This window comes from Pelodiscus sinensis, chromosome 8, assembly GCF_049634645.1.
Source record: "Pelodiscus sinensis isolate JC-2024 chromosome 8, ASM4963464v1, whole genome shotgun sequence".
In the NCBI taxonomy this organism is placed as follows: Eukaryota; Metazoa; Chordata; order Testudines; family Trionychidae; genus Pelodiscus; species Pelodiscus sinensis.
The window spans coordinates 26,785,769-26,812,416 of NC_134718.1; the positions used below are offsets into that span (position 1 = coordinate 26,785,769).

A 26,648-nucleotide genomic window follows, 5' to 3' on the forward strand; every position below is an offset into this window, starting at 1 on the left:
TAGATTAAATTATTATGAGGAGGTGAATGCATAACTGATTGAAAAAAAGTACTCATTCAAAAAACAGTGGTTCATGGTGGGAGTGGTCGTACCCCCTATGCTCTCTGTGGTGGCAGAAGCTGGGGATGAAGCAAAGCACACTTGGTAGGCACACTCACTCTGGTGCACTCCACTTCCCTTGTGGCTCTTGTCACCATGGGGCATGCAAGCAGGCACGACCCCTGTGCTGTGTGATGCCAGGCCCCACGGTGATCCTTGATGATCCCCAAAGTCACGTGCTCAGGGGGTTGCCATAGGGGGAGAGGACAGGCCACTGATGAGAACGGGTGGGCCTCCTCCTTCCCCCCCTTCCTCCCCCCTGGGACAGAAGCCCAAGGCTGGATTGCACAATCATTCTGGCTGGGACAGGTCTGCAAGCTGGGAGTCTGAGACTCCTGTTTACAGAAGAGAAGGATGGGAGGGTGAACATTAGTCTTCAATATGTAAACGGCTTTTATAAAGAGGATGGTGATCAATTGTTCTTTACAGCCACTGAGGGTAGAACAAAACAATCAACTTAGTCCAAAGCAGAAGAGATTCAGGTTAGATTTTAAAAAAACCCTCCAGCTATCTTTACACAGGTTGAATCTCTTTTGTCGGGGCAACATTCACGGTTCAGCAGGACCACACGTGTCACTGGACTAGAGAGCCCCAGCCACAGAGGTTACCAATGACTGGAAGAACAGCCAGGCAGGCTGCCTGGAGGGCCAGTGTCCTGGTGGCAAGAAGCCCAGCCAGCGTCCAGAGCAGGGCCAGGCAGGGAGTCCCACCATCTCACCATCTGGCCATCCAGCAAGGCACATAGAGCCCCTGCATGCTGGAGGTGCAAAGCTGCTGCTGGCAGGGGACACAGAGCCCCTGGACACCAGCTGGGGACACAGAGCCCCTGCCAACCAGGTGTGTGGATCTGCTGGCTGAAGGCAAAGAAGCCCCTGCAGCCAGGGGAACAGAGATGCTTCTGTCTGGGAGCAGGGAAGCCCCTGAAGCCAAGGACATGGAGTCTGTGCAGGCTGGGAGTGCAGAGCCACTGCCAGCTGGGGGACAGGGAGGCTTTATGGCCTGTGGAGTGAAGCTGCTGACAGCCAAGGGCAGGGAGCCCCACCAGCAAGAGGAAGGGAGCCCCTTGGACCAGGAGAAGGTTGGAAGCCAGGAGTGGAGCCCTACCAACTGCTGGGGGCAGCACATTGGCCAGGCTGGTGGCTAGGAGAGGAGCCCCAGAAGAGCTGGAGGTTTGACTTCTGCTGGTCTGGCAAATTCCCTCCTTCGGAACTGCTCAGGTCCCAAGGGTGCTGGACCAGGGAGGTCCAAACTGTAGTTAGAAAGTTTGTAGGTTGTAGGATTCTCATCTTTGGAGTTTTTAAGAACAGGTTACACAAACACCTCTCAGGGTTGATCTATGCCTAATCAATCCTACCCTGGCACAGACGAACTCACTGGATTATTTCAGGAGGACTATTCCAAACCTACATTTTATGATTCTATGGCAGTTACAATGCCCTAGAGCAGTGGTGCCCAACCTTTTCCAGATGGAGATCCATTCTGACAATTCAGGAAGACTTGGTGACCCAGGGTAATTCAAAAAATGTGTGAATGGCTCCTTAAAAGCCACCTGGGGAGACACCTGGTGACCCTTTTGAAATGTAATGGCAACCCATATTTGGGTCCCAACCCATAGGTTGAGAAACCCTGCCCTAGAGGAAGACACAATTTGATAAAGGCTTGTGTAGACACACACCAGTGCATCGCTCATAATTTGCTACCAAAGTGGTATTCAATGCTTTAGTCTGGTGCATAAGAGATAGTAGAACATGGGATCTCTCTTTATCCTTCATCATAATAGAACATACCCAGACAACTAGCAGTGAGACATAGAGGAAGAGGAGAAGCCATTAATCTATACATGAATTCATGGTGACGTATAAGGGAAAAGGTATTGAAGACAGAAGTAAACAAAGTCACTTGGGCTGCATCTCAGCCTTGAAGGGAGTTACAAGAAATATGGGGTGCACAGAGAGCATATGTGGAGCAATGCTTGTGTAACCATCACTAGGCAGATTTGAACGTGGGCCTTCTGGAGCTTAACGTAGTAGCCTCTACAGCATGAGCTATAAAGCCATGCTACTTAGCTCATGGCTGGTGTAGAGCTCACTCGTTCTTATCTCTTGTTGTAAGTGGTCTAAGCGCCACTATGTCGGACAGTGATCCACACCCACTAGGTGTGTGGATTACACTTGCACTGCTGTTAGGGTATGTCTACACTTCATTCCTCTCTCTCTCGAGAGAGAGGAATGCAAATTCAGACACCCAAAATTGCAAATGAACTGGGGATTTAAATATCCCATGCTTCATTTGCATAATTGCTTTATGGCGCTATTTCAAAATACCTTATTTCAAAAAAAGAAATGCTTTCTAGATGCGGTTATTTCGAAAGAAAACCCTTCTTTTGAAATTACCCTTAAACCTCATTTTATAAGGAGTAAGGGTAATTTCAAAAGAAGGGGTTTCTTTCGAAATAACCATGTCTAGACAGCATTTCTTTTTTCAAAATAAGGTATTTTGAAATAGCATCTGGACACAATTATGCAAATGAAGCGCGGAAAATTCAAAGCCGCGCTTCATTTGCAATTTCGTTCATCTGCATTTGCATTCCTCTCTTGAAAGAGGAATGAAATGTAGACATACCTTTACTCTCCCAAATGGTGGGATCTCACCAGGACTCCTAGAGGCAGTTATCTAAATTCTTTCTCTCAATGAGGCCCCTTGATACTGCTCCAGCACAACAGACAGACAGCAAAGAGGGTTTAAATGGCCCTCCCAAAATACAGGAGTGGCTAAGTGTGTTCCAACCAATTCTTTCCTTCACCAAATGCAAGAACAGAGCAACACAAAATCTAAGCCATTATGCATACTGATGGCACAATACCTTCAAACTCTGCACTATTCTGCAAGGGACAGTGTTGTAATATTACAATATAGAACATCCTTCAGAATTTAAATAGAGATGAAAAGGAAGAAGTTACTCACCTTGTGCAGAAACGATGGTTCTTCAAGATGCGTGTACCCGTGGGTGCTCCACTGTAGGTGTCGGGCTTGTCCAAGTGCCACAGATTGGAGATTTTTCAGCCATAGTCTGCTGGACTGCGCATGCACTATGAGCGTCTCATGCCATTCATGCCATTTCTGAGTGTGCAGTCCAGCTCTCACCAGTTCCTCCTAAACCTAGAGAGTCTGAAAGATATAAGAAGGCTGGTCGTGGAGCACCCATGGGGACACACATCGCAAAGAAACATCGTTACTGCACAAGGGGTATGTCTACACTACCACCCTAGTTCGAACTAGGGTGGTTAATGTAGTCATACGAACTTGCAAATGAAGCCCGGGATTTGAATTTCCCGGGCTTCATTTGCATGTTGCCAGGCGCCGCCATTTTTAATGGAACGAGGTGTACAGATAGTTCGGAATAGGAAGCCTAGTCCGAACTATCTAGTTCGTGCCACGTGTAGCTGTGGGCACGGAGTCCGCACTAGCGGACATTTAAAAATGGCGGCGCCCGGCAACATGCAAATGAAGCCCGGAAAATTCAAATCCCGGGCTTCATTTGCAAGTTCGTATGACTACATTAACCACCCTAGTTCGAACTAGGGTGGTAGTGTAGACATACCCAAGATGAGTAACTTCTTCTTCTTTGAGCTGTGTTCCCATGGGTGCTCCACTGTAGGTGATTTCACAGCAGTAGCCTAAGTAAAGGAGGCGGGATTCGGAGTTAGCACCTTCCTACCATAGAAAGGTCAGCTGAGAGAACTGCGGCGTCAGTCATGAAAATATTAGGAACCGTATAGTGTTTTGCAAATGTAAAACCAGACAACCAAGTAGCTGCACGGCAAATGTCACTCAGAGGGACTCCCTTCAGGAAGGCAGTTAAAGTTTCCATTGCCCTCATTGAATGGACTCTTCGAGTGTGTGGAAGTGGCTTATTCTGTAGTGAGTAACACCATATGATACATGAAACAATGAGTCTGGATATGCGCTGTGCCGACAGAGGATGGACTTTGGAATGTTCGGTGGTGGATACTAGAAGGCACAGAGATTTTTGAAAGGACTGCGTCCTGTCAACGTAGAACGCCAATGCTCGATGGACATCCAAGGTATGGAGCCATGAGTGTTGCTCCGAGGAATGTGGCTTGGGCTAGAATGTGGGGAGGACTATTGGTTCATTTCTATGAAACTCTGAATTAATCTTCGGTAGAAAAGCTTGTTGGGTGAGGAGTATGACTCCCTGGGGGGTAAGTACTGTGTAAGGTGGTGTCAACGAAAGGGTGGACAATTCCCCAACCCTTTGTGATGAAGTTACTGCCAGCAGAAAAACAACTTTCTTGGTTAATGTAGATAAGTCACAAGTTGCCAGAGGTTCAAAAGGAGGCCTCATTAAGGCATCCAAAATTAGTACTAAGTTCTAAGGTCTGGAGGCTGCCTGTGGCATGGGAAGAGATTAGCCAGTCCTTTCATAAATCTCTTTGTCATTGGGTGGGAAAACACAGAATAGCCATCCACAGACTGTCAGAAGGCAGGGATTGCTGCAAGGTGAACCTTAAGAGAGAATAATGCGAGACTAGAGTGTTTGAGATAAAGAACATTGTCCAAAATGTGGTGAATAGGAGCTGAGTAGGGATCAAGGCCTGAGTTAGAACACCATGAATGGAACCACCTCCATTTATATAGGTAGGTGTTATGCATATTGGATCTTCTGCTATGTAACAGGACGTGTTTGACAACTTGCAAACAACTCATCTCTGTTTATTGGAACCAACTAGGTACCATGCTGTCAAAGCGAGGTGATTGAGCTGAGGATGTATCAAGCGCCCGTGGTTCTGCATCAGCAGATTGTGACGTCTGGGAAGATGGTACGGAGGATGGGCTGACATGCAAAACAGGTAAGGGAACCACATCTAATGTAGCCAAAAGGGAGCCACCAGTATTACTCTGACCCCATCCATGATAATCTTCTCTAGAACTTTGGGAATGAGAGGAATAGGAAGAAAAGCGTAGAGAAGATGCTGGCTCCAGTTGAATAGAAGAGCATCTCCCCTGGATCTTGGTATGATTCCTGCTCTCGAGCAATATTGATGGCATTTGCGTTGTGATGTGTGGCGAAGAGGTCCATGGATGGATACCCGCAGTGGTGGAAAAAAGCCTGGATCACATCTGGGTGTAGTTCCCATTCGTGATTTGTTGAAAAATGCCTGCTGAGGGCATCGGCTGTAACATTCTGCTTGCCAGGGAGGTACAAAACAATAATCAAAACTTCGTGCTGGTTGCACCAATTCCATAATGCATTGCTTCAATGCAAAGGGAGCAGGACCAAGCTCCTCCCTGTCTGTTTATGTAATATACTGTTGTCATAACAGGCTTTGTCTTCCTCGACCATGAGATGCTATTCCAGGAAGGACTGCTAGGCAGATATGACATTCACCTTTCAAGGAGGAGGAAGACCATATTTGGACACAGACTGGCTACCCTAGTGGGGAGGGCTTTAAACTAGGTTTGACAGGGACAGGTGAGCAAAGCCCATGGGTAAGTGGAGAACATGGAGACCTGGGAGATGGGTTGGAAATGGGAGGGAGCGTGGGCTATAATAGCAGAGAAAAAGGAGGGTCAGGGCAAAACTGGGAGGTAAGGTGAAATCAGTATCTTAAATTTCTATATACAAATGCGAGAAGTATGGGTAATAAGCAGGAAGAACGAAGTGCTAATAAATAAGTACAATTATGACATTGGTGGCATCACAGAAATTCGATGGGATAATTCACATGATTGGAATATTTGTATGGAAGAGTACAGCTTCCTCAGGAAGGATAGACAGGGAAAAAAGGGAGGAGGTGTTGCCTTAGGGTATGTCTACACTACCACCCTAGTTCGAACTAGGGTGGTTAATGTAGGCAACCGAAGTTGCAAATGAAGTCTGGGATTTGAATTTCCCGGGCTTCATTTGCATCTTGCCGGGCGCCGCCATTTTTAAATGTCCGCTAGTTCGGACTCCGTGCCCGCGGCTACACGCGGCACGGACTAGGTAGTTCGGATTAGGCTTCCTATTCCGAACTACCGATACACCTCGTTCCTACCCAAGTGGAAGAAGTGGATGACACTTTTTTTAAACAACTAACAATATCATCCAAAGCTCAAGATTTGGTGCTGATGGGGGACTTCAACTATCTAGATATATGTTGGAAAAATAACACAGCGGAGCACAGACTATCAAATAAGTTCTTGGACTGCATTGGAGACAACTTTTTACTTCAGAAGGTAGAAAAAGTTCTCCTCCCTAGGTTAGCCAGTCTGTGGAGACAATTTTTTATTTCAGAAGGTTGAAAAAGCTACCGTAGGGAAGCTGTTCTAGATTTGATCCTAACAAATAGGGAGGAACTGGTTGAGAATTTGAAAGTCGAAGGCAGCTTTGGTGAACTTAATCATGAAATCATAGAGTTCACAATTCTAAGGAAGGGTAGAAGGGAGAACAGCAAAATAGAGACAATGGATTTCAGGAAGGCGGATTTTGATAAGCTCAGAGAGATGATAGGTAAGGTCCCATGGGAATCAAGACTGAGGGGAAAAACAACTGAGGAGAGTTGGCAGTTTTTCAAAGGGACATTGTTAAAGGTCCAAAAGCAAGCTATTCCGTTGCGTAGGAAAGATAGAAAATATGGCCTTGGCTTAATCACGAGATCTTGCACAATCTAAAAATGAAAAAGGAGTCGTATAAAAAATGGAAAGTAGGACAAATTACAAAGGATGAATATAGGCAAACAACAAAGGAATGCAGGAACAAAATTAGAAAGGCAAAGGCACAAAATGAGCTCAAACTAGCTAAGGGAATAAAGTGAAACAAGAAGACTTTTTATAAATATATTGGAAGGAAGAGGAAGACCAAGGATAGGGTAGGCCCACTGGTCAGTGAGGATGAAACAGTAACAGGAAACTTGGAAATGGCAGAGATGCTTAATTACTTCTGTGTTTCGGTCTTCACCGAGAAGTCTGAAGGAATGCCAAACATAGTGAATGCTAGTGAGAAGGGGGTAGGTTTAGAAGATAAAATAAAAACAGAACAAGTTTAAAATCACCTAGAAAAGTTAGATGCCTGCAAGTCACCAGGGGCTGATGAAATCATCCTAGTATACTCAAAGAGCTGATAGAGGAGGTATCTGAGCCTTTGGCTATCATCTTTGGAAAATCATGGCAGACAGGAGAGATTCCAGAAGACTGGAAAAGGGCAAATATAGGGCCCATTTATAAAAAGGGAAATAAGAACAACCCAGGAAACTACAGACCAGTTAGTTTAACTTCTGTGCCAGGGAAGATAATGGAGCAAGTAATTAAGGTAATCATCTGTAAACTCTTGGAAGATGGCAAAGTGATAGGGAACAGCCAGCATGGATTTGTAAAGAACAAGTCATGTCAAACCAATCTGATAGCTTTCTTTGATACGGTAACAAGTCTTGTGGATAAGGGAGAAGTTGTGGATGCACTATACCTAGACTTTAGTAAGGCATTTGATACAGCCTCGCATGATATTCTTATCAATAAACAAGGCAAATACAACTTAGATGGGGCTACTATAAGGTGGGTGCATAACTGGCAGGATAACCGTACTCAGAGAATAGTTATTAATGGTTCACAATCCTGCTGCAAAGGTATAACAAGTAGGATTCCACAGGGGTCTGTTTTGGGACTGACTCTGTTCAATATCTTCATCAACGATTTAGATATTGGCATAGAAAGTACACTTATTAAGTTTGCTGATTATACCAAGCTAGGAGGGGTTGCGACTGTTCTGGAGGATAGGGTCATAATTCAAAATGATCTGGACAAATTGGAGAAATGGTCCGAGGTAAACAGGATGAAGTTTAATAAAGACAAATGCAAAGTGCTCCACTTAGGAAGGAATAATCAATTTCACACATACAGAATGGGAAGTGACTGTCTAGGAAGGAGTACAGCAGAAAGGGATCTAGGGGTTATAGTGGACCACAAGCTGAAAAAATTGGGTGTGTTTAGTTTAGAAAAGAGAAGATTGAGGGGGGGACATGATAGCCATTTTCAGGTATCTAAAAGGGTGTCATAAGGAGGAGGGAGAAAACTTGTTTATCTTGGCCTCTGAGTATAGAAGAAGAAGTAATGGGCTTAAATTGCAGCAAGGGAGGTTTAGGTTGGACATTAGGAAAAAGTTCCTAACTGTCAGGGTAGTCAAAAACTGGAATAAATTGCTCAGGGAGGTTGTGGAATACCCATCTCTGGAGATATTTAAGAGCAGGTTAGATAAATGTCTATCAGGGATGGTCTAGAGAGTATTTGATCCTGCCATGAGGGCAGGGGACAGGACTCGATGACCTCTTGAGGTCCCTTCCAGTCCTAGTATTCTATATATAGAATTATAGAATACTAGGATTGGAAGGGATTCTATGATTCTGTATTGTTGGTGAGGATACAAATAACACGACCACTAATCAGAGGGAGAAAATGTTTGCAAGCATTGAAGACCGCTCTCAACTTGAGGAAGTTGATATGTTGCAAGGACTCGTGAAAGGACCAGGGGCCTTGGATCTGTCGGTCTTGTAGATGGTTGCCCCATTCTAGCAGTAATGCGTCGGTGGTAATCTGAACAGTTGGATGAGGTCAGTGAAAAGGTATTCCATCCAATAAATTGTTTGGGATGGTCCAGCATGTTATCGATTTTTTTACATGACAAGGCACTCTCACCCTTATGTGAACGTCATGTCTTTTTGGCATATATATCGAGGCAATCCAATGCTGAAGACATCTGAGGTGCAATATTGCATGTGCCACGACGTATGTCATAGACGCCATGTGTCCCATGAGTTGGAGGCAGGTAAGTATAGAAGTTCTGGGACTGGTGGAGAGAACTTGCACAAGGTCTTGAATATTTTGGAATCTGTTTGTAGGTAAGTATGCACACACCGTGGTGGAATCGAGGCGTGCACCTATGAATTCTATGGATTGCTGTGGTATCATGGATGACTTTGGAATGTTGTTTATAAGTCCAAGTGCTTCGAATACTGCTCTCATTGTGTTGGGAGCATGAAGTGCTTCGTCGAAGGAAGGAGTTCTGATCAGAGAGTTGTCAAGGTAAGGGAATATGATGATTCCCGAACATCGTAAGTACGCTGTCACTACTGTCAGTGTCTTCAAGAAAACCCTGGGAGCTGATGAAAGGACGAAGGGCATAACCTTGTACTAGAAGTGCTCTGAGACAACTAGAAAATGTAGAAAGTGCTTGTGAGCTGGATGAATAGTCACATGAAAGTAGGCATCCTGTAGGTCGAGGGATGTAAACCAATCTCTGCTGTCTAGTGCTGGGATGATAGTTGCTAAAGTCACCATCTTGAAGCGTTGGTTGCGAAGGTACCGATTTAGTCACCAAAGGTCTAAAATTGGCCTCCAACCCTGATTTTTTTCTGGGTCAGGAAATAGTGGGAATAAAATCCCTTGCCTTCGAATTCCTCTGGTACCTTCTCCACCGCTCTGATAGTTAAAAGACGAGTAACCTCCTGTTTGAAAAGAGACTCATGAGATTGGTCCCTGAAGAGGGACGGGGAGGGAAGAATAGGAGGAGGAAGTAAAATGAGGGGAACGGTGTAGCCGAATGTAATTAGCTGCAGGACCCATCGGTCAGTGGTGATAGAGGCCCATCATTGGTAGAAAGGCCTTAGACGATGGTAAAAAAGTGCAGTTGTGACATGATGGTGACCGGTCAGCAGAATGGTTTGTAGTTCCTCGACCAAGGCGTCAAACCTGCTGTCTGGTATTTTGTACATTGAGCACCCTCATTTGCGGACATCATTTCTTCTGTCACTGCCTGGGTTGTTGCTGTTCGTGTTGTCTGTAATGAGGAATTTCATGTGAGAAGGGTCTTTGCTTTTGGTAGGGTCTGAAACATTTGTGACGATATGGCGGTGTATACATGCCTAACGTCCTGAGTGTTGTTCTGAAGTCCTTGCCAGAATGAAGGACTTGATCTGTCTTTTCCGCAAATAGACTCTGCCTGTCAAAGGGTAGGTCTTCTACCTTTGATTGCAGGTCTTTCAGAACTGCTGCCTGGTGTAGCCATGACGTTCTACGCATGACCACCGATGTAGCAGTGGTTCGTGCTACCGTATCCGCAGTATCAAGTGCTATATGTAGGACTGTTTGAGAGGCCATGTATCCTTCTTGTACCACTGCCCTGAGAACCTGACACTTAATGTCTGGTAAATGTTCTAGCAGTGGTATTAACTTTGAATAATTATCAAACTTATGGTTGGTCAGGAGAGCTGTATAGTTTGCCATTCTTAAAGTTAAAATGGCCAATGAGTAAACTTTCCTCCCAAAAAGGTCCAAATGTTTACCGTCTTTATCATTGTTGTTATTCTTATATTGCGGAGTTTTGCCTCTCTGTTGTGCTACATCCACAACAAGAGAATTTGGGTGTGGATGCATGAAGAGGAATTCCATACCCTTAGCAGGGACGATATATTTCTTGTCCGCTTTCTTATTTGTCACAGGAGTTGAAGCCGACATTTTCCAGATGTCATCTGCTATTTGTAGGATTGCAGCGTCGAGTGGTAGTGCAACTTTCGACTTCTGAGACGGTTGTATGTTTCTGAGTAAACGATGTTGTTTATGCTGGACCTCCAAAAGCTGCACCTTTTGACTCTCGGTGAATCTTTTAAACAACTCCTGGAATTGTTGCATGTCGTCAGTCGGCGATGCATCACCAAGGAAGACTGTGTCATCGGGTGACAACAATGACAGGTCTGTAGGAGAGGGTCTTTGTGGCTCCTCATGATCCAACAACTGCCCCTCTTCTGGTTCTGAATGATATGGAACAGGGGGTTCGATCCCAGCGGGAGTAGGTGGTCTGGTACTGGATGGGGCAGGAGAGTCAGTCCTATTATCTGCAGTTCGAGGCTGGTGACAGGAAGGTGATCTTGTATCGTGTTATGGAGAATATGAGCGATGTCTGTCATAGGAACTATGCCTGTAAGGATGTTCATAGTGACATGTGAGAGGTGGCGAATATCTGGAGGAGTATCTGCTCCTGTGAAAATTGTGGTCTCTGGAGCAGATGGAGATTGTGGGAGATCTGGGCGATTTCCATTTGCCCCTTGAATGTATGGAAGACACTGGCAAACCTCCGTGTCGATGGTAGTAATGCGAGGAAGTGCGAGGTGGTGAATAATAACTTCATCTTGCAGCCTGGTGTCTTGGTAAATGTCCACAGTGAAACAACCAATCTGGTGAAGGTGAAGGCTGTTCTGGAGAAAACCCAATATTCTCTGGGCTTGGTGACAGGGTTGGTAGTTTGCAAGACTTTTGACGTGCTTTAGTTGGTGCTGGAGACTGTTCATGTGGAGACGATGCTGGCATTGACATGGGTGTCAGTGCCGGCTGTGTGGTAGTATGTGGAGTCGGTGCCAATGCTAGGCGGTGCTGGCTGTAGTGTCGTTGCTGACACTTGGTGGTGCAGCGGTGCCGGTTGTATTGCCGGTGCCGGCATGGTCGGCACCACTGTGACCAGTGTTGGTGCCACAGGAGCCATTGTCAACAGTGCTGGAATTGGCTCCGGGTCAGGGCTCAGTGCCTGTCTAGTTGTGGCAGAAGTTACCGGTGCCGAATCTCTTGATGGTGCTGGGTTGGGTGTCAATGTACTCCAGCCCTGTTTGTGCTTGTCGGGTTGGTGAGTAGAAGTCATACCCAAAGTGCCTGGTTTGTCCCCCATGCTAACATGCATCGGTGGTAGAGAAAATGAGCTGTGATCTTTGAACAGTGGGGACATTTTTGAGGAATATGTCCCTCACCCAGGCACCTTATACAAGTGTGAATGCCCGTGTGAGGTGGGCATCGGTTTGCAGCATGTGCCGCACTTTTTGAAACCGGGTGAACCTGGCATGGTTCAGTCAGCAAACATCTCTTGTCCTCTAAATAGGAGAGAAGACGCTAAGTTTTCCTTGTCCTATATATATAAACATCGTAGTATGTACTATATATATATATATATATATATATATATATATATATATATATATATATATATATATATATATATATATATATATATATATATATATATATATATAAACAAAGCTATAGAACTGTAAACAACCCAACTAAACGACTATGACTATATAACTAACAACTATAACTAACAACTATCAACAATTTCTCTCTCGATTCCTGACAGGATTGTTGACAAGAGAGAGCTCACTCCATCTGCAGCCGAGAACAGTCAGGAGGAACTGGTGGGAGCCAGACTACGCACTCAGAAACAGTGCGAATGGCACAAGACGCTCATAGCACATGCGTGGTCCGGCAGACTACAGCTGAAAAAGATCTCCAATCTGCGGAGCCGGGACAAGCCCAACACGTACGGTGGAGCACCCATGGGGACAGAGCTTGAAAAAGAACTATACTTTTATACAAATGTTCCAAACACACATAGGGTAGATTGTCGACCTCCAGTGAATTCTTTAGAGATTTCCATTTATACCTGCTGAGGATTTAGCCCATCTAATTCAATATAGAACATAGAAAAATAGAACATTGCCAATACTATAAAGTGTAATAATTATACTTGACATAGCAGTCTATAAAAATAAATCTACATTCTATAGATGTTTTTTCACAGAGGATAGAATTCAGTCTTAGAGACAAAGCCAAGCAAAGCAGCAACCAAGGAAATAGAAAAAGAGACGAGAAATGCAAAAGCTTATCATAATCACTAGCTGGAAAAGACAAATGGAAGTATTACATGGGGTCCAGAAAAATGACCTTTAGTTCTTGCCTTGCTAACCCAGTACTATAATAATTACAGGATGGAAGTTCTCTATAATAGCTTTCCAAGTGAACAGAGGTTATTTCTAGACTTTGGCTGTAAATTTAAAGGGCTCAGAATAATAGAAAAGTAGAAAGGGACAGACCAGCTCAGCAGCTGGAAGAAGTTTCTAGAATAAATGTGGCTGCTAGAGAGGAAAGCATTCAACAATCCATCATACAAAAGCATCAATGGGACAGTTTTAAGTGAGCAATACGCGACATAGGAATGTATTAAATCAGTCCAAAATGACATAAATAACAAGCCAAAACTGACTCGCAATCCTTAGCTTTATAACAGACGTAAACATTGTAAATGTTCTTACCCAATTACTGGACTGTATGCTTATATAATGTAAAGGCTGGGCAGCATTCCACTGTAGAACCTCAGCAGATCCTCAAGTGGCATAGTTTCACTGAGGTCAATGGATTTACCAATTTATACCAGCTAAAGACTGGGCACTCGGGCTCAGTCTAGGCATAGTAGAGCGTCATCCACTCCAAGTAATGTCTCATGACAACTTCATGTTATTAAAGAAGTAGAAAGCATTAAATAACATGCTTAGCATAGAGACAACCAATGACAGAGAATCTTTAGATTTGCTTTATAAATGTCATTCACCAAGACAGAAATGTAGAGTGATAACATGTGTGTGAGAGACAGACCCATTGAAGAGAGAGACTACTCATTAGAGATTGTCATTAGAAGCATGTGTGTGGCCCATTGTTCTTATCTCCGTGCCCCACACCAATGTTATATTTGACTGCCCAGGCAAGTAGCCCTCAATTCAATCTCCAATGCATTTCAGAAGGAAACTTCCAAGCATAGGGCAGCATGACTCCTTTCTTAGATGATTACAGCCCTGAAACCAAAGAGATACTAGCGACTCCCTGGAACAGATATCTGGCTCTTGAGAAGGGTGCAGGGCAATGCCTCTTAATCTGGCTCTGGAGTTGATAGCTAAACAAAAGTTGCACTTCTGTGTTACTCTCTGAGTGGGCTAGCCTGCCAGCATGTGAGGCAACGTTCCTATTACAAAACCTTTTTCAACATTATATTTTTAAGAGAATTACTCATTCATTGGACACACTTATGGGCATCAAGACAAATGCATCCTTGCTGTTATCCCAGTAAGGGTGTGTCTACACTGCATGGCTTAACTCAAAACAAGTTAGGCAAATTGACCTACGTCAACAGTGTATCTTATTTCAAAATAGCTTATTTCGAAATTGGGAGCATCCACACAGCACTTATTTCGAAATAGAGCACTCCTCCTCCAACTTCCCTTACTCCTCATACAATGAGGGTTACAGGAGTCAGAGTAAGAAGTCCTTCAGCTTGACAGTATTTTGACGCTATTTCAAAATAAGTGCCTGCTGTGTAGAAGCAGACTAAGGGTATGTCTACACTAGCCCCCTAGTTCGAACTAGGGAGGCTAATGTAGGCATTCGAAGTTGCAAATGAAGCCCGGGATTTAAATATCCTGGGCTTTATTTGTATGTTCCTGTCCGGGCACCATTTTTAAATTCCAGTAGTCCGAAGTAACTGCCTGCGGCTACACGCGGCAGTGAAACGGTAATTCAAACTAAGACCTTAGTTTGAATAACTGTTACACCTCATTCCAGGATGAATAACAATTAATTCGAACTAAGGGCTTAGTTCAAATTACCGTTTCACTGCTGCATGTAGCCGTGGGCAGTTACTTTGGACTACTGGAATTTAAAAATGGTGACCAGACGGGAACATGCAAATAAAGCCCAGGATATTTAAATCCTGGGCTTCATTTGCAACTTCGAATGCCTACATTAGCCTCCCTAGTTCGAACTAGGGGGCTAGTATAGACATACCCTAAGTTATTTCGGAATAGCACTAGTTATTTCAAAATATAGTGTTGCAGTGTAGACTTACCCTAAGTCAACAATATTCTCAACCAATCACAAGAGCACATTGAGGTTAGTGAGCCATGAGCATCCTGGTTTAAAGGTACTAGTAAATACCTGCATTTATATTGTTTAGCCAGTAGCATCTGTGCTACTTCTCTCTGATTTTCAGATACTTTTGATTTTGAATTTCACATTTTTTCTCCATTCTGCAATATAGTCCCTGGCAGCATTCTCTTATCCAGACGATGCCTATGACACTTCTGTAAATGTTCAAAATATTACTGCCTTTGAGTTTCACATCAAACAAAATGGAGTACAGATAATTATAACAGGACAGTATCTGCTCACCTTACTCTCAAACAGTTCCATGAACCAAAACCTGTCTCTCCATTTACACATTGAGCCCATATGGTCCAATGTCCCACTTCACATTCAAGTGAAAGCTTAATTCCATGTTATCTGTAATCAATAATTGTAGATACACTTAAATGCCCTTAGAATAATGTATTTCAGCACTTAACACGAGCAAAACTAATACTCAAAAAGGGCAACATGGAAAAGTATTTATTTCTAGGAGCTGAACAGATGCAGAGGAACTGTGTAACCCTACCAAACTCCTTTAATGATGCCTGATCAATCTAAGATAAACTTTGTTACTCAAAATTCCCTTCTTGCCAGTACTTAGACTTTAGAGAATGTTGATCAAATACACTCTTACTAACTAAATGGTCAGAGATCTATTAACAAAGACTAAGCTGGTGAGGAGTGAAAACATTTTACTGACTGTATTACATTAATTTAATTCCTATATTAGGTTCATTCCATGGGGGACTGAAGAGCCTAAGAAGTGACAAAAATATTGTGTTAAAGGCCACATGACATATAAATGGAATATGTAACAATGAGCCAGCTTGTCCTGACACCACAACACCCAAGGGCACACTCTAGATTAGAACTGACACGCCTCCTTTAGCTCCTATGCCTCCTTTATAGACAACAAGAACCATCTATGGCTCATGTGAGCACTTTTGACCAGTTATCTCAAACTATTATCTCTTCCTCCTAAGAGTTCAGCCTCTAGTCACTGGCCCATATTAGACATGCTGTGGAACTGAATTGTCCCAAAGGAGTTCCCAAGCATGAAAATGGAGACCACTCAGTGACCCACCCCTAAAATCAATGCACCATACTCCCCTGTTGCCTAGAGTTGGTTCTGTAGGCCAGTGGGAAATACAGAGTAACCTTATATTATTGCAGCCTTTCTACGTAGCCAGTCTTCACTCTACCCTATTGAGACACCATGAAACGCCCTCCCCCAAACCTTTAACAGTCAAATTAGTCTAATTTGAAACCACAAACACTAAAATACTGTAGTCACAGGTGCCTTAATTGTATTTTTTAAACCTACACATTTGGGTTTCTTGCTTTTAATGATTTTTACACTTACATTACTGACACCCTCAACCTTACCTCCCTATTAACATAGTCGTGTGTCTTGGAATTACTACTAGTCATTAGTAATTATTATGATAGTTTATAGACATTAACAACAAGAAGTCCTGTGGCATCTTATAGACTAACAGATATATTGGAGCATAAGCTTTCGTGGGCAAAGACCCACTTCTCGTTGTTTATGCAGATTCAGACTAACATGGCTACCCCTCTGATATTTTATAGACATTATAAATCATAGCTAGCCCCTTATTATCAGATGCCAGAACTTTCAACATACAGCCACTCTTCTGGCTATTCACTGTGTCCCAAAAGCTCTGAAATTATTAGAAGTCTGATTCCATACCCCACCAAAATAAGTTCTGTTTTAACTGTTAGGCTGCTTTCTTTTCTAGACTGATCAAGTATAGTATGAGTGACAGGTTAACTTTTTGTGGCCTAACCACCCCTCCCCCTTCCAAATTCATGTTGGCTGAAAAATTTCATGAATCTATGCCACTTCTGGTTAATTGTTTCATTAAAAAAATGGGAAAAGTGTTTAAATAGTACATTGTTATATTTTCAAAACTGAACATTTCAAATTTTTGACCTAGATTTACATGGGGACTTAGCTCCTATTCATCAAAATGAGGAGTTGCTACTGCCAAACACCCCATACCCCCAATATATAACAGCTTAGTGATGTGAACACTCAGCTGAGATCAGAAACCCAGGTTCAAATTCTTTGCTATTCAACAATAAGCTGTTTTCCACACTATACCTGTATGGCTGGAGTGAGTGTTTTTACGCATCTAAAGTGAAGCTTAAATTTTGAAAGACTGAGTTAATAATGGGATCTGGCAGGGTTTTACTGTTAAGAAGATCTACTTTTTAAAATATTCTCTCTAATTACATGCTCGAAATGGTTCCTGTGGAGCTGATCTGCAGAGCTTCCGCTTTGATGTTGAAAAGAACTCTGAATTGGTGTCCTTCTTCATGTATATTTTCCAATTATATTTTGATCAACAATTCTTCCCTCATTTTAGTATTGAAGTCCCATGTAATCAGCAGCACATTGGTCTTTGGCACAATATCAATGAGCTCCTACAGTTGGCTATAGAACTCTAAATTTCCGCATGTTGGCTGCTATGGTTACTGCATATGCTTGAATAAGTCAGATTTACTACAGCGACTAATAGGTAGACTGAAATAAGCCTGGCATTGACTGGACTGTCTCATTAGAAATGCAAATGCATCTTTACTCAAAATAATGCCATGCTTTACTTTTGGTTCAGCAGCATACATCACTAAATGTCCCTTCGGGAGGATGAAGTGGCAGCTGTCATTCTGCTGAACCCTTAAAAGGCTTCTAATATTGGTCTTTGCATGGTGGAGTTCATGAAGTAGAAAAGCCCAGGTGCCCTGTTTAATGACAATCTTTTCTTGATCTCCTGAGCTTTTCTCAGGACTTTGTTTTGCTTGCTTATTTCTTGACTATTCAAACAGTTGAGTCCACTTCCAGTGACGTATATTTTTAAAGTGCATGTGCACATACACTCTTTGTTATAAATGGAATTTCATTATAAATGATTTTTATGTTGTAATAATTGGGCCTACAAATTTACCATAATTGCAAGCTCAAATGTAAAAAGGGAGTGTAAATTCACAAGATGACAGAACAACAAAAATTATTCCTGCAAAAGATGCGAGAGAGAGAGATAGACCAAATGAATCCAAACAAAGACACACTGATAAAACTTCAGGGATTGTGGAGAGACCAGGTTTGGTAAGCAAAAGAGTGTGGAACCAGAAATCCACAAACTGCATTTTGGAAACTAGGACAATTAGTAAATAAAGTAATGAGAGGGCAGACTATTCTGCTCCCAATGCTCCCTTTGATTATTCTTAAAAAGAAGAGAAGCTAAGGAAGAATGAGCAGAAGTAGCAACTATGTGACAGTAATGGGTGTAGTGAGCTTTACCATCCTGATTACTACCCCAACGGTCTCCTAGGATACCAGACATCCAACTCTTGAGAAAAATACTAACTAATCTGGACCCAGACACAAATGATACCACCACTGCTACTTCTTCCAGATCCAGCAAAACCCAAATACTACCTGAAATGTAAGAATTCACCTACCTTCTATCCCCAGTGTCTCTTCTTCCTTCCTCTACCTCATTTTTTCTTTCCTAGTGTAACTCATACACCTACTGAGTGTGATGCATTGTGCCATCTAATGGCACTTAGACCACTTGCAGAGAGAAAAAATGAGTTTCCTGTATAGCCTTAGCTGAGCGCTTCTAGATCAAGCATTAAACTCCTGAGGTTCCCTGGTTTGGTTCCACCTGTCAACATTACAAATGGGGGCTCATCTGAGATTTCAGTTGGGATATCTCTGTAGCTTGGGATGTGCTTTTTCAGCCAGGGGATGTATGTAACCCACACACCTACTGGGTGTGGTTCACTTTCTCATCTAGTGGCACTTAGACCCCACTTACAGAGAGAAAGAATTAGTTTCCTCTACAGCCTTACCTGACAGCCAGATTACTTTTAGCTCTAGCAGGAGAGATGCATACATTGAGGTCAGAGGTTTGGTTTTGCCTGTTGGATTTACATTAGCTCTCTCCTTTTGCCTCTTCTTTAATAAAAGTCAGGCTTAGCCAGCCCATACTGCATATTTTACCACACTATTGTGAGCCTGTGACTGGATAGGCAACTGCAAGCAATGCTCTAACTAGCCCAATGCTATTACAGGTTGCACCTGCCAAAACCAGCAATTTCTGTTCTGGCAACATCCATAGTCTGGAATGACCATGGATGATCCTGGATCAGAGAGCTTGGGAGCCTAGTGGCAGGAGGACAATCTGAAAGCAGGGCCAGGCAGAAGCAGCAGGATGGGGGACAGGGACTGGCAGCAACCCTGAGCAGCCTGCAGTAGTAGGGATGTAGCCCACAGCAGCCTGCGGTGTCAGAGACAGAAGAATTTAAATAAGGTTAGTCCCCACAGCCTGCCTCTTCTGCCATAATCCCTCCCCATTTCACCTCTCTTTGCCCACAGAGTCCTGAGTCCCAGCACCTATTTGGCAGCTGGAGGAGTCCTGGTCCAGGCCCAAGAGGTCCCAGGCCACCCTGACCACCAGCCAGAAGAAGCAGCCAACCAACCAATCCCCAGCCTGAGCTGAGCTTCCACCAAGTTCAGGGGGAGAAAGAGCCAGGGTGGGGACTTAGGCTAGGGCCAGAGACTTTGCTTCTACTGGCTTATGATACTCATCACTCATGACTCTAAATTATACTTGGGTCTATTCAAATAACCCAGAATCCAAGTACCAGAAGAATCCAAAACTGTGCAAATCTGGATCTGTATTTTGTGGCAACAGTACCTTATTATTTAGCTCTATTCTTGTGAAGGTCCAATGGTGTCCCAACTGCTGAATAATGTTATTAATGTAGAGTCAAGATATGAAAGAAGAAACTTACTCGAATCATCATGACTGAACATCTGGTGTCACGAATTGTATCATAGATCTTCTTTGAGATGTCCTCAAACTGATTATCATCAAACTGATGCATTGTGTTCCCGCTTAAGTCCTCCAGTGCAAGAGTCACTTGAGCATCAAACTCCGGAATTACTGTAAAATTAAATTAAAATAAATAATAATAAATTAAGTAAAGAGGGAGCCTTTCATAGATTTTTCAAAAACTACTTTTAAAAAAAAAATCATCCAACAAACTGAAAGTTAAAATATGAAAACAATAAAATGGCTCTCAAGGGAAGCAATTTTTGTCATTTTTGGCCTTGGTGTTTGGGTGGGGACTGCGAGGAGAAGAGAAATAGATAGGGAGGGGAGAAAGAAGGTGATACTATGGAAACATAGGAAAGGAGAAGACAGAGGGTAATACCGCAATATCCATTTTTGCACAAAGCACTCATGATTTCTATTACTTCAACACTGTACACAGCTTACAGGAAATACTGGTCGTATATCTTAACATGAATTGTGCAGCAATATTAATACAGGGCCAGTGTTCCCTGTAAGCTGTGAACTTGTGTGGCCATTCAGGAGAGATTCAAATACTGCCTGAATAATTAGCAGAGCACCCACAGCTATGTTTTTTGTTTCTATTGGCAGTCCATATAAAAATATTTTGCACATGGATAGTAAAAATCCACACATTGATGGAAAAGATTAAAGGGAATGCTGTATATAACTAGAGCTCACTGAAGAGTGAAAGTTCCATCATCCTGGAAATTTGGCTATCTCTGTCTGTTTTCATCCCAAATTAGGGAGAAGTTAAAAATGTACTGGAAACAAATAATTTCCATTTTGTCAGGTTTGCTGAATCAAATAGAAACATTTTATTCTGGCTCAGTTTGACATTAATTTGTGTCCCCCTGAGCTGCCATGGTGCTTTACTGGAGTTGGAGTTCACTTGCTTCATACCCCCATTCTCTTCTATAGACAGGATTTCCCTGCCAGACTGTGTCTCCTATTGTGCACTCTGGTCACATGCTTGCATGATGTATTGTATCTGTTCAACCAGATGAGAGACTGTGAAGCATCATGAAGATGTTGTGCAGTAGAAAATCAAACTGCAAGTTCCATCAGGCAATGTGGTAGCTCAGGCAAACACTGATTAATATAAAAACTGTTCTAAAATGAAAAACATTTTAAATTAAGGGGGGCAAACTGGAAATATTTCTGTTCTAGTTACCCAGACTGAAATAATTCATTTTGATTTCCCCAATGAAAAAACTCGAAACATGTTGACACAACTGAATTTTTTCCAGAGAAAATTGAATTTTTTCAGAAACTTCTATTTTACATCAAACACACATTTCTGATGGATAATTCCTAAGCAACTCTAGATATAATCTAGGGAATAGGAGGTCTTAGAACTTTATGATCCTTCTTCATTCTGGCATGTGCGAGAAAAACACTTGTTTGGGTGGGTGGGTGGTTGGTTGGTTGGTTTTACTTTTTGTGAAAAATCAATGTCCAGCTGAAGTCCATCTGTGTTACTGAGTGTGTACAAATACCACTTGAGAAAAACATTACTTGTGTTTTAATTGATAAATAATATGTGGTATGTAAATCCTGAAGCATATAGCCGTTATATACCTTATTGATTGCTACTGTATATTACTCTGCCTCAGAAAGAACATCATGATCTCTCTCCAAACCCCGCATTTTTCATGGGGTTTTCAAAACATGTTAATAGCTATAAGACAGAACTTCAAATGTGCGCTTTAATTATAGCAGCCTTGCTGCTTTGTAGGTCAATTGTGCTCCCAGTGAAGATGATAGCTATTTCTGTGGGAATGCTTTTAAAACATTATTGTTATTTCATGCTGTACTTGAGTATTGATTCAAGGATAGTAAGGAAAGATGATACTTGACCCACTTGAACAGTGGAAACTCAGCTATTCACAGAAAAGACAGTCTTAATATTAATCAAATACATGAAAAATACCCTGTCAAATCAACTTTTCACCAGACTTTTATACAGACTTTTCATTCCAAGTAAAATCTTCACTTTCCCACTCTCCATCTTTCCCTGAAACTGACAGCAAGCTACAAAGGTGATTTTCATCAGTGATCAGATTTAATAGTTAGTAGCTGAAGTGCTCAGCTTTTATTTAACACAACCTCAAACTTATATTTTTAAATAGAGAATCTAAATGATTTGTCATAATTTAAGAAGAGAAATTGATAGTTTCAGTTAGACAAAATTAGAGAAAGCTGCTTTGGGCTAGGTAAATAAAATAATTGTAAGTAGAATCATTTTGAACTAAATAATCACTTGGTACATTAATTACTTGTAGTCCAATACTCAGCTCTGTCACTCAGAATAGAACAATCCAAGAGTAATGTAAAGGCTTCAGGGAGCTCCAGGCCTGTACTAGTGCAGTGGGAATTTCTAGAATGTTTTCAAGGACATGCCTGTGGCAGTATTCCCCTTAACCACTATATCTGTATCTCCTTCACTGCAGCACCATAAGTTATTTAATTCACCTTAACTCTGGTGCATGGCCAATGACAGAACTGCCTACAGTCCAGTTTCAGAAAGGACAGGCTGTCACGGACTACCTGTTTCTACCCTCCCTGCTTATTTGTCCTATCCCATTTCTAAACAATCTGTCCTCTCAATATCCCTGGTCAGTTTACCAACTTTTTGGGAGTGGGTAGAGAATATGATCCTGACTAGCTGACTGCCAAACTGATCTTCTGGAAAAACAGAGTTCCTCACAATCATGGAATGTGTACGGAAATTATATTCATTATAGTGATAGGTTGACTCCTGTCCTTAAAGAGATCATTTAACCAGGAAGGGAATTTTAAAACCAATGTACACTTTGTGCATATCATTTCTCACATAAGAAGGACTTGTATTCCCCCATCAACAGTGGAAGGGACAAAAATTGACTGTAACATTCCATTCCCTCAAGTTATCCTGGGAACCAATTCATAAAAACTCTCTTCCACCCTTTCTCAGAATTATCAACTTCCTTTCTCAACCCACAAGAGTACAAAGGAATCTGGTGCTTTAACTGGATATGTCTGTAGGCCAGAGAATGTTTAATAATAACTTGCCTGATCTGACTTTCTCCCTACCTGCACTGAAGGCCAGTTATAAAAGTGCCTCATTTGTCTCCAGGGGGTGACACACATTAATATCCCTGTTCTGTAATGGAATGATAATATTAATGTTTCTCAAAGCTAATTATATCTGACCTAAGTCATTTTAGGCTTGCACGCTTTCCCATTAAAAAAATTACAACAAAATTTGAGGGGAACACATTTATTGTAAGGTTCATCAATTGTCTCATTTTTCATTTCCACATTTCTACAGCAATAACTGGGATCAAGGTATCCGATTATTTGATACAGGTTATTATAAAACTGTCAAATAATACTATATTGTACATGCATCATTTTAGAACCATTCTCTAACTACATTATTACCTCGGATGAATGATTAGAATCCTTTGGCCCTAACCCTATGCGTTTCCAAATAACTAACTCAAGTGATCAGGTTGAGACCTCTTAAACAGGAACATCCTAAGGATCCACATCTGGGAATGGAAAATACTGTCCTGCAGTGGTGTCTATTTGAAGAGTGAGTCTTCTGTGCTACTCATTCACCCACTGCTACCAATGACTTGCCCAGTATAACCAGAGAGGGAACTGAGTGGGGTCTCATGTTACTTCATATTGCCTTGACTTCTCTTCAGATTTCCTTTGACATACCCATTGGATTATTCAACAGCAGAAAGGTGCTTGCATCAAAACCATAACTTTGAAGACAACTGTAGATTATGAAACTTGCCGGAGGACAACTGCCAGCATGCATCCCACCTTCATTGATCCTAAGACAGAAAGCCGGGATCCCAGAATTTTCCGCATATAGGATAAATTCTCAATGGAATAAAGCGTTTTCTTAAATTTGGGTAAGCGTACTCAGGTTAAATTAAGTGTGACAATGTGACAACTTGTCTTACATCAGACAACAAGGAAGGGATGTGAGAGTGTCACTGTTTACACAGTTAACCAAAGAGCCTGAGCTCATAGTTAACATGCATGGTATTAGAGGCACAAGTGCGGGATGGGAGGACGTAAAAGCTGGTGCACAAGGGCAGCCATCTTCCTGCATGCACTGGCTCCCACCTGCCCCCTCCCACGCAAATAACCGTGTAACTGCTGACATGTTCCGCAGATACATGATTACATAATTAAACACATTTCAACATCCCTACTACAAGATGAATATGTAGAGCAGCCATGGCCAACCTGCCGCTCGTGAGCCACATGAGGCTCTTGCTCCCCAAAAGTGTAGCTCGCGAAGCTGCTCCTGCGCCCCTTCCAATGGCTCCTAACCCCCGCTGTTCTGTTCTGGGGGGCTTCTATTTTATTTATTTTTTGCTTGATAAGTCTGTTCTGGGGGGCTTTTTTTGACAATTCTGGTACAGCTCTTCACATTTTTTCCGCCACTGTTTTGGCTCTCTTTGTTAAATGGGTTGGCTACCCGATGCAGAGAATAATTCTGGAGCAGATTAGATAAAATAGACTGCCCCATATATTGACTTTTGGACCATAAGTGGGAAAAATAATGAACATGATAAAAGGTACTTGGAGAATAAGGTTTCTGTATCAGTAATGAAATGCAAACTAATTTAAGAGATTACCATACCATACATGTTCCCCAGAGTCCTTACTTTTAAGGAGTAAGAGAGATAGAAGCAATATTATAGTAATTCAAGAAACCCTCTCTCTTCTAGAGATACAAAAATATCTTAAACCAAAGTCCAACTAATAAATCCTAGAATTATTTAAAATGGACACCTCAAAATCAAGTGGAGCAGGAGTTTCAATTCTTTAAAAGGATATAGACTCTCAGTTGATTTAAATATAGGTAGCTTTACTAAAGAAGCTGTTATTTTTTTATTCCCTGAAACACTAGTCTGGCTAAAAATGAGCTGATACTGAAATAAGTAAAATCATTGCACTTGATATAAATGTAAGAGGGTGGGTTGACAAAATTAATCTATGCTAGGCAAAGAATTACACACTTTGATATCAAACTAAATTATAATCAAAAGCATGTGACAAAAATACTGTATGAGTTAAAAGATAGTGAAAATAGATTTCTATATTTTTAGTGGCTGTTACAGCTGGTCCAGGAATTTGTCGACTCCCCATCCCCACAGTAGTAAGCAGCTTCCCAATTAAAAGAAAAATTAAGTTTTAAAATATCCATTTTCAATTAAAACGCCTATGTTTTATCAACAAAATGGAAAAATCCTTCTATTTTAGAAAATGCCAAAAAATGTTTAGAAAAATTCACTGATGTTTTCTTTTGTGAGAGAGTGTCCAGGGGTAAGGAAAGAAAAAATGTCCTTCCTACTATCACTGGTAATTATGTTATTACACCTATAGACTGAAATCCAATACCTCTGATATACAAATATTAAATTCAATTTTGAGTATAGCATAGGCACATGAAAAGCACATGACTTGCACAAACACAGAGTGAAAAACGTCCCTTATTTGGCAAGGCAATATCTTTTATTGGACCAAATTCTGTTGGTTGAAGAGCGAAGCTTTCAAGCCTCACAAAGCTCATCTTCTGCTCTCAGAAAAAGTAACCGAAGTGTCATAGCTGTAATGGAAGGTAAAATTGTTGTAATGAACCATAAACTAGTATTTCGGTTGAGAAGTCCAGTAGAGCTATGGACTAACAGAAGATGGTCCAGTAAACAATATGACCTTACTCCCTTGGCTAGCGCATATTCTGAGACCGATATGGCTACCACACTGCTGTAAAGAAAATGAGTATCAGAGGCATAAATATTGAAAAGAAAAAAATCAGAACCCAAAAATTCAGACCAAACTTAAAGCCTTTTAAGCTCTGATATCACAAAGTTAAAAGGAATGGTAATGAGTAGAAGAAGATGATAATATGTCAATAAATAAATGTAAATAAAAGGGCTGTAACACATTGGCCATTCAAGACTGAGGGATGAAGCAGCCATCTGGCCCACCAACTCTCTTTAAATTAAAATGTTCAAAGTCTTTTAGTGTATTTCTTGTGCCAGTGCTACATTGATTGTAAGATAATTTAGAAAGAATCATTTTATGCTTTAATAAATAATTATGGCTTTCATTAGAGCAGGGGTGGGCAATCATTTTTTATGGGGGAGCCACTCCAAGAATTCGGTAAGTGGTTGAGGGCTGCACTCTTCCATGATATTAATGGAGGCAGTGCAGTGTCTGGGATAGAATTTGGGTGCAGAAGGGAGCTTGGAATAAGGGACAATGGTGCAGGAAGGAGTGTGGAGTTTGGGTGAGGAAGGCAGTTGTGACCTGGGGTTCCTTACTAGGATGCAGGGATTTGAGTTGTGACCTAGGACAGGAAGGGGTTGTGACCTGGGGTGCAGGGGTCTGGGTTGGAATCTATGGCAGGAGGGGGTTGTGATCTGGGGCAGGGAACTGAGCTACCTGTTGTGGGAGGGAATATGGGTGCAGGAAAGGGGCAGAGGGTTTGGGTTATATGGAGTAGGATGGCAGAAGCAGGGGGCAGAGGGTTGGGAGGGGGAGGTTGGCGTGCCAGAGGCATGCTCTGGCTGGGAGACTTACCTAGGTGACTCCCAGACTGCAGCCCAGCACGTTTCTGAGGCAGCCTGCCAATGGGATTGTGCTGGGGGTGGGAGCAGCACATGAAGCACCATTTCCCCCTTCCCCCTGCTCCCAGTTGTGAAAGAGAAACAGCCCAGCAGCCGATTTTCTGAGAGGTGTGTGGGTGGGGTGGGGCAAGCAGGGAGCCTGCTTGGGGCTCCTTGCTGCGTATGCAGGCCGTATCCAGTGGCTTGGCAGGCTGGATCCAGCCCACAGGCTGTATTTTGCCCAGGCCTGTACTAGAGGGTATCATAG

General features: G+C 42.3%; 1 protein-coding gene across 5 annotated transcripts in view; it reads right to left on the minus strand.

Annotated features, from left to right (window-relative positions):
* CTNNA3 (catenin alpha 3) overlaps nt 1-26,648 on the minus strand; it is a 1,020,369-nt gene that overhangs the window by 152,265 nt on the left and 841,456 nt on the right. For all 5 annotated transcript variants that reach the window (XM_075934910.1, XM_075934908.1, XM_075934909.1 and 2 more), the window contains one exon: nt 19,696-19,847. In XM_075934910.1, the coding sequence (XP_075791025.1) occupies nt 19,696-19,847 (152 nt within the window). The remainder of the gene's footprint in view (nt 1-19,695; nt 19,848-26,648) is intronic.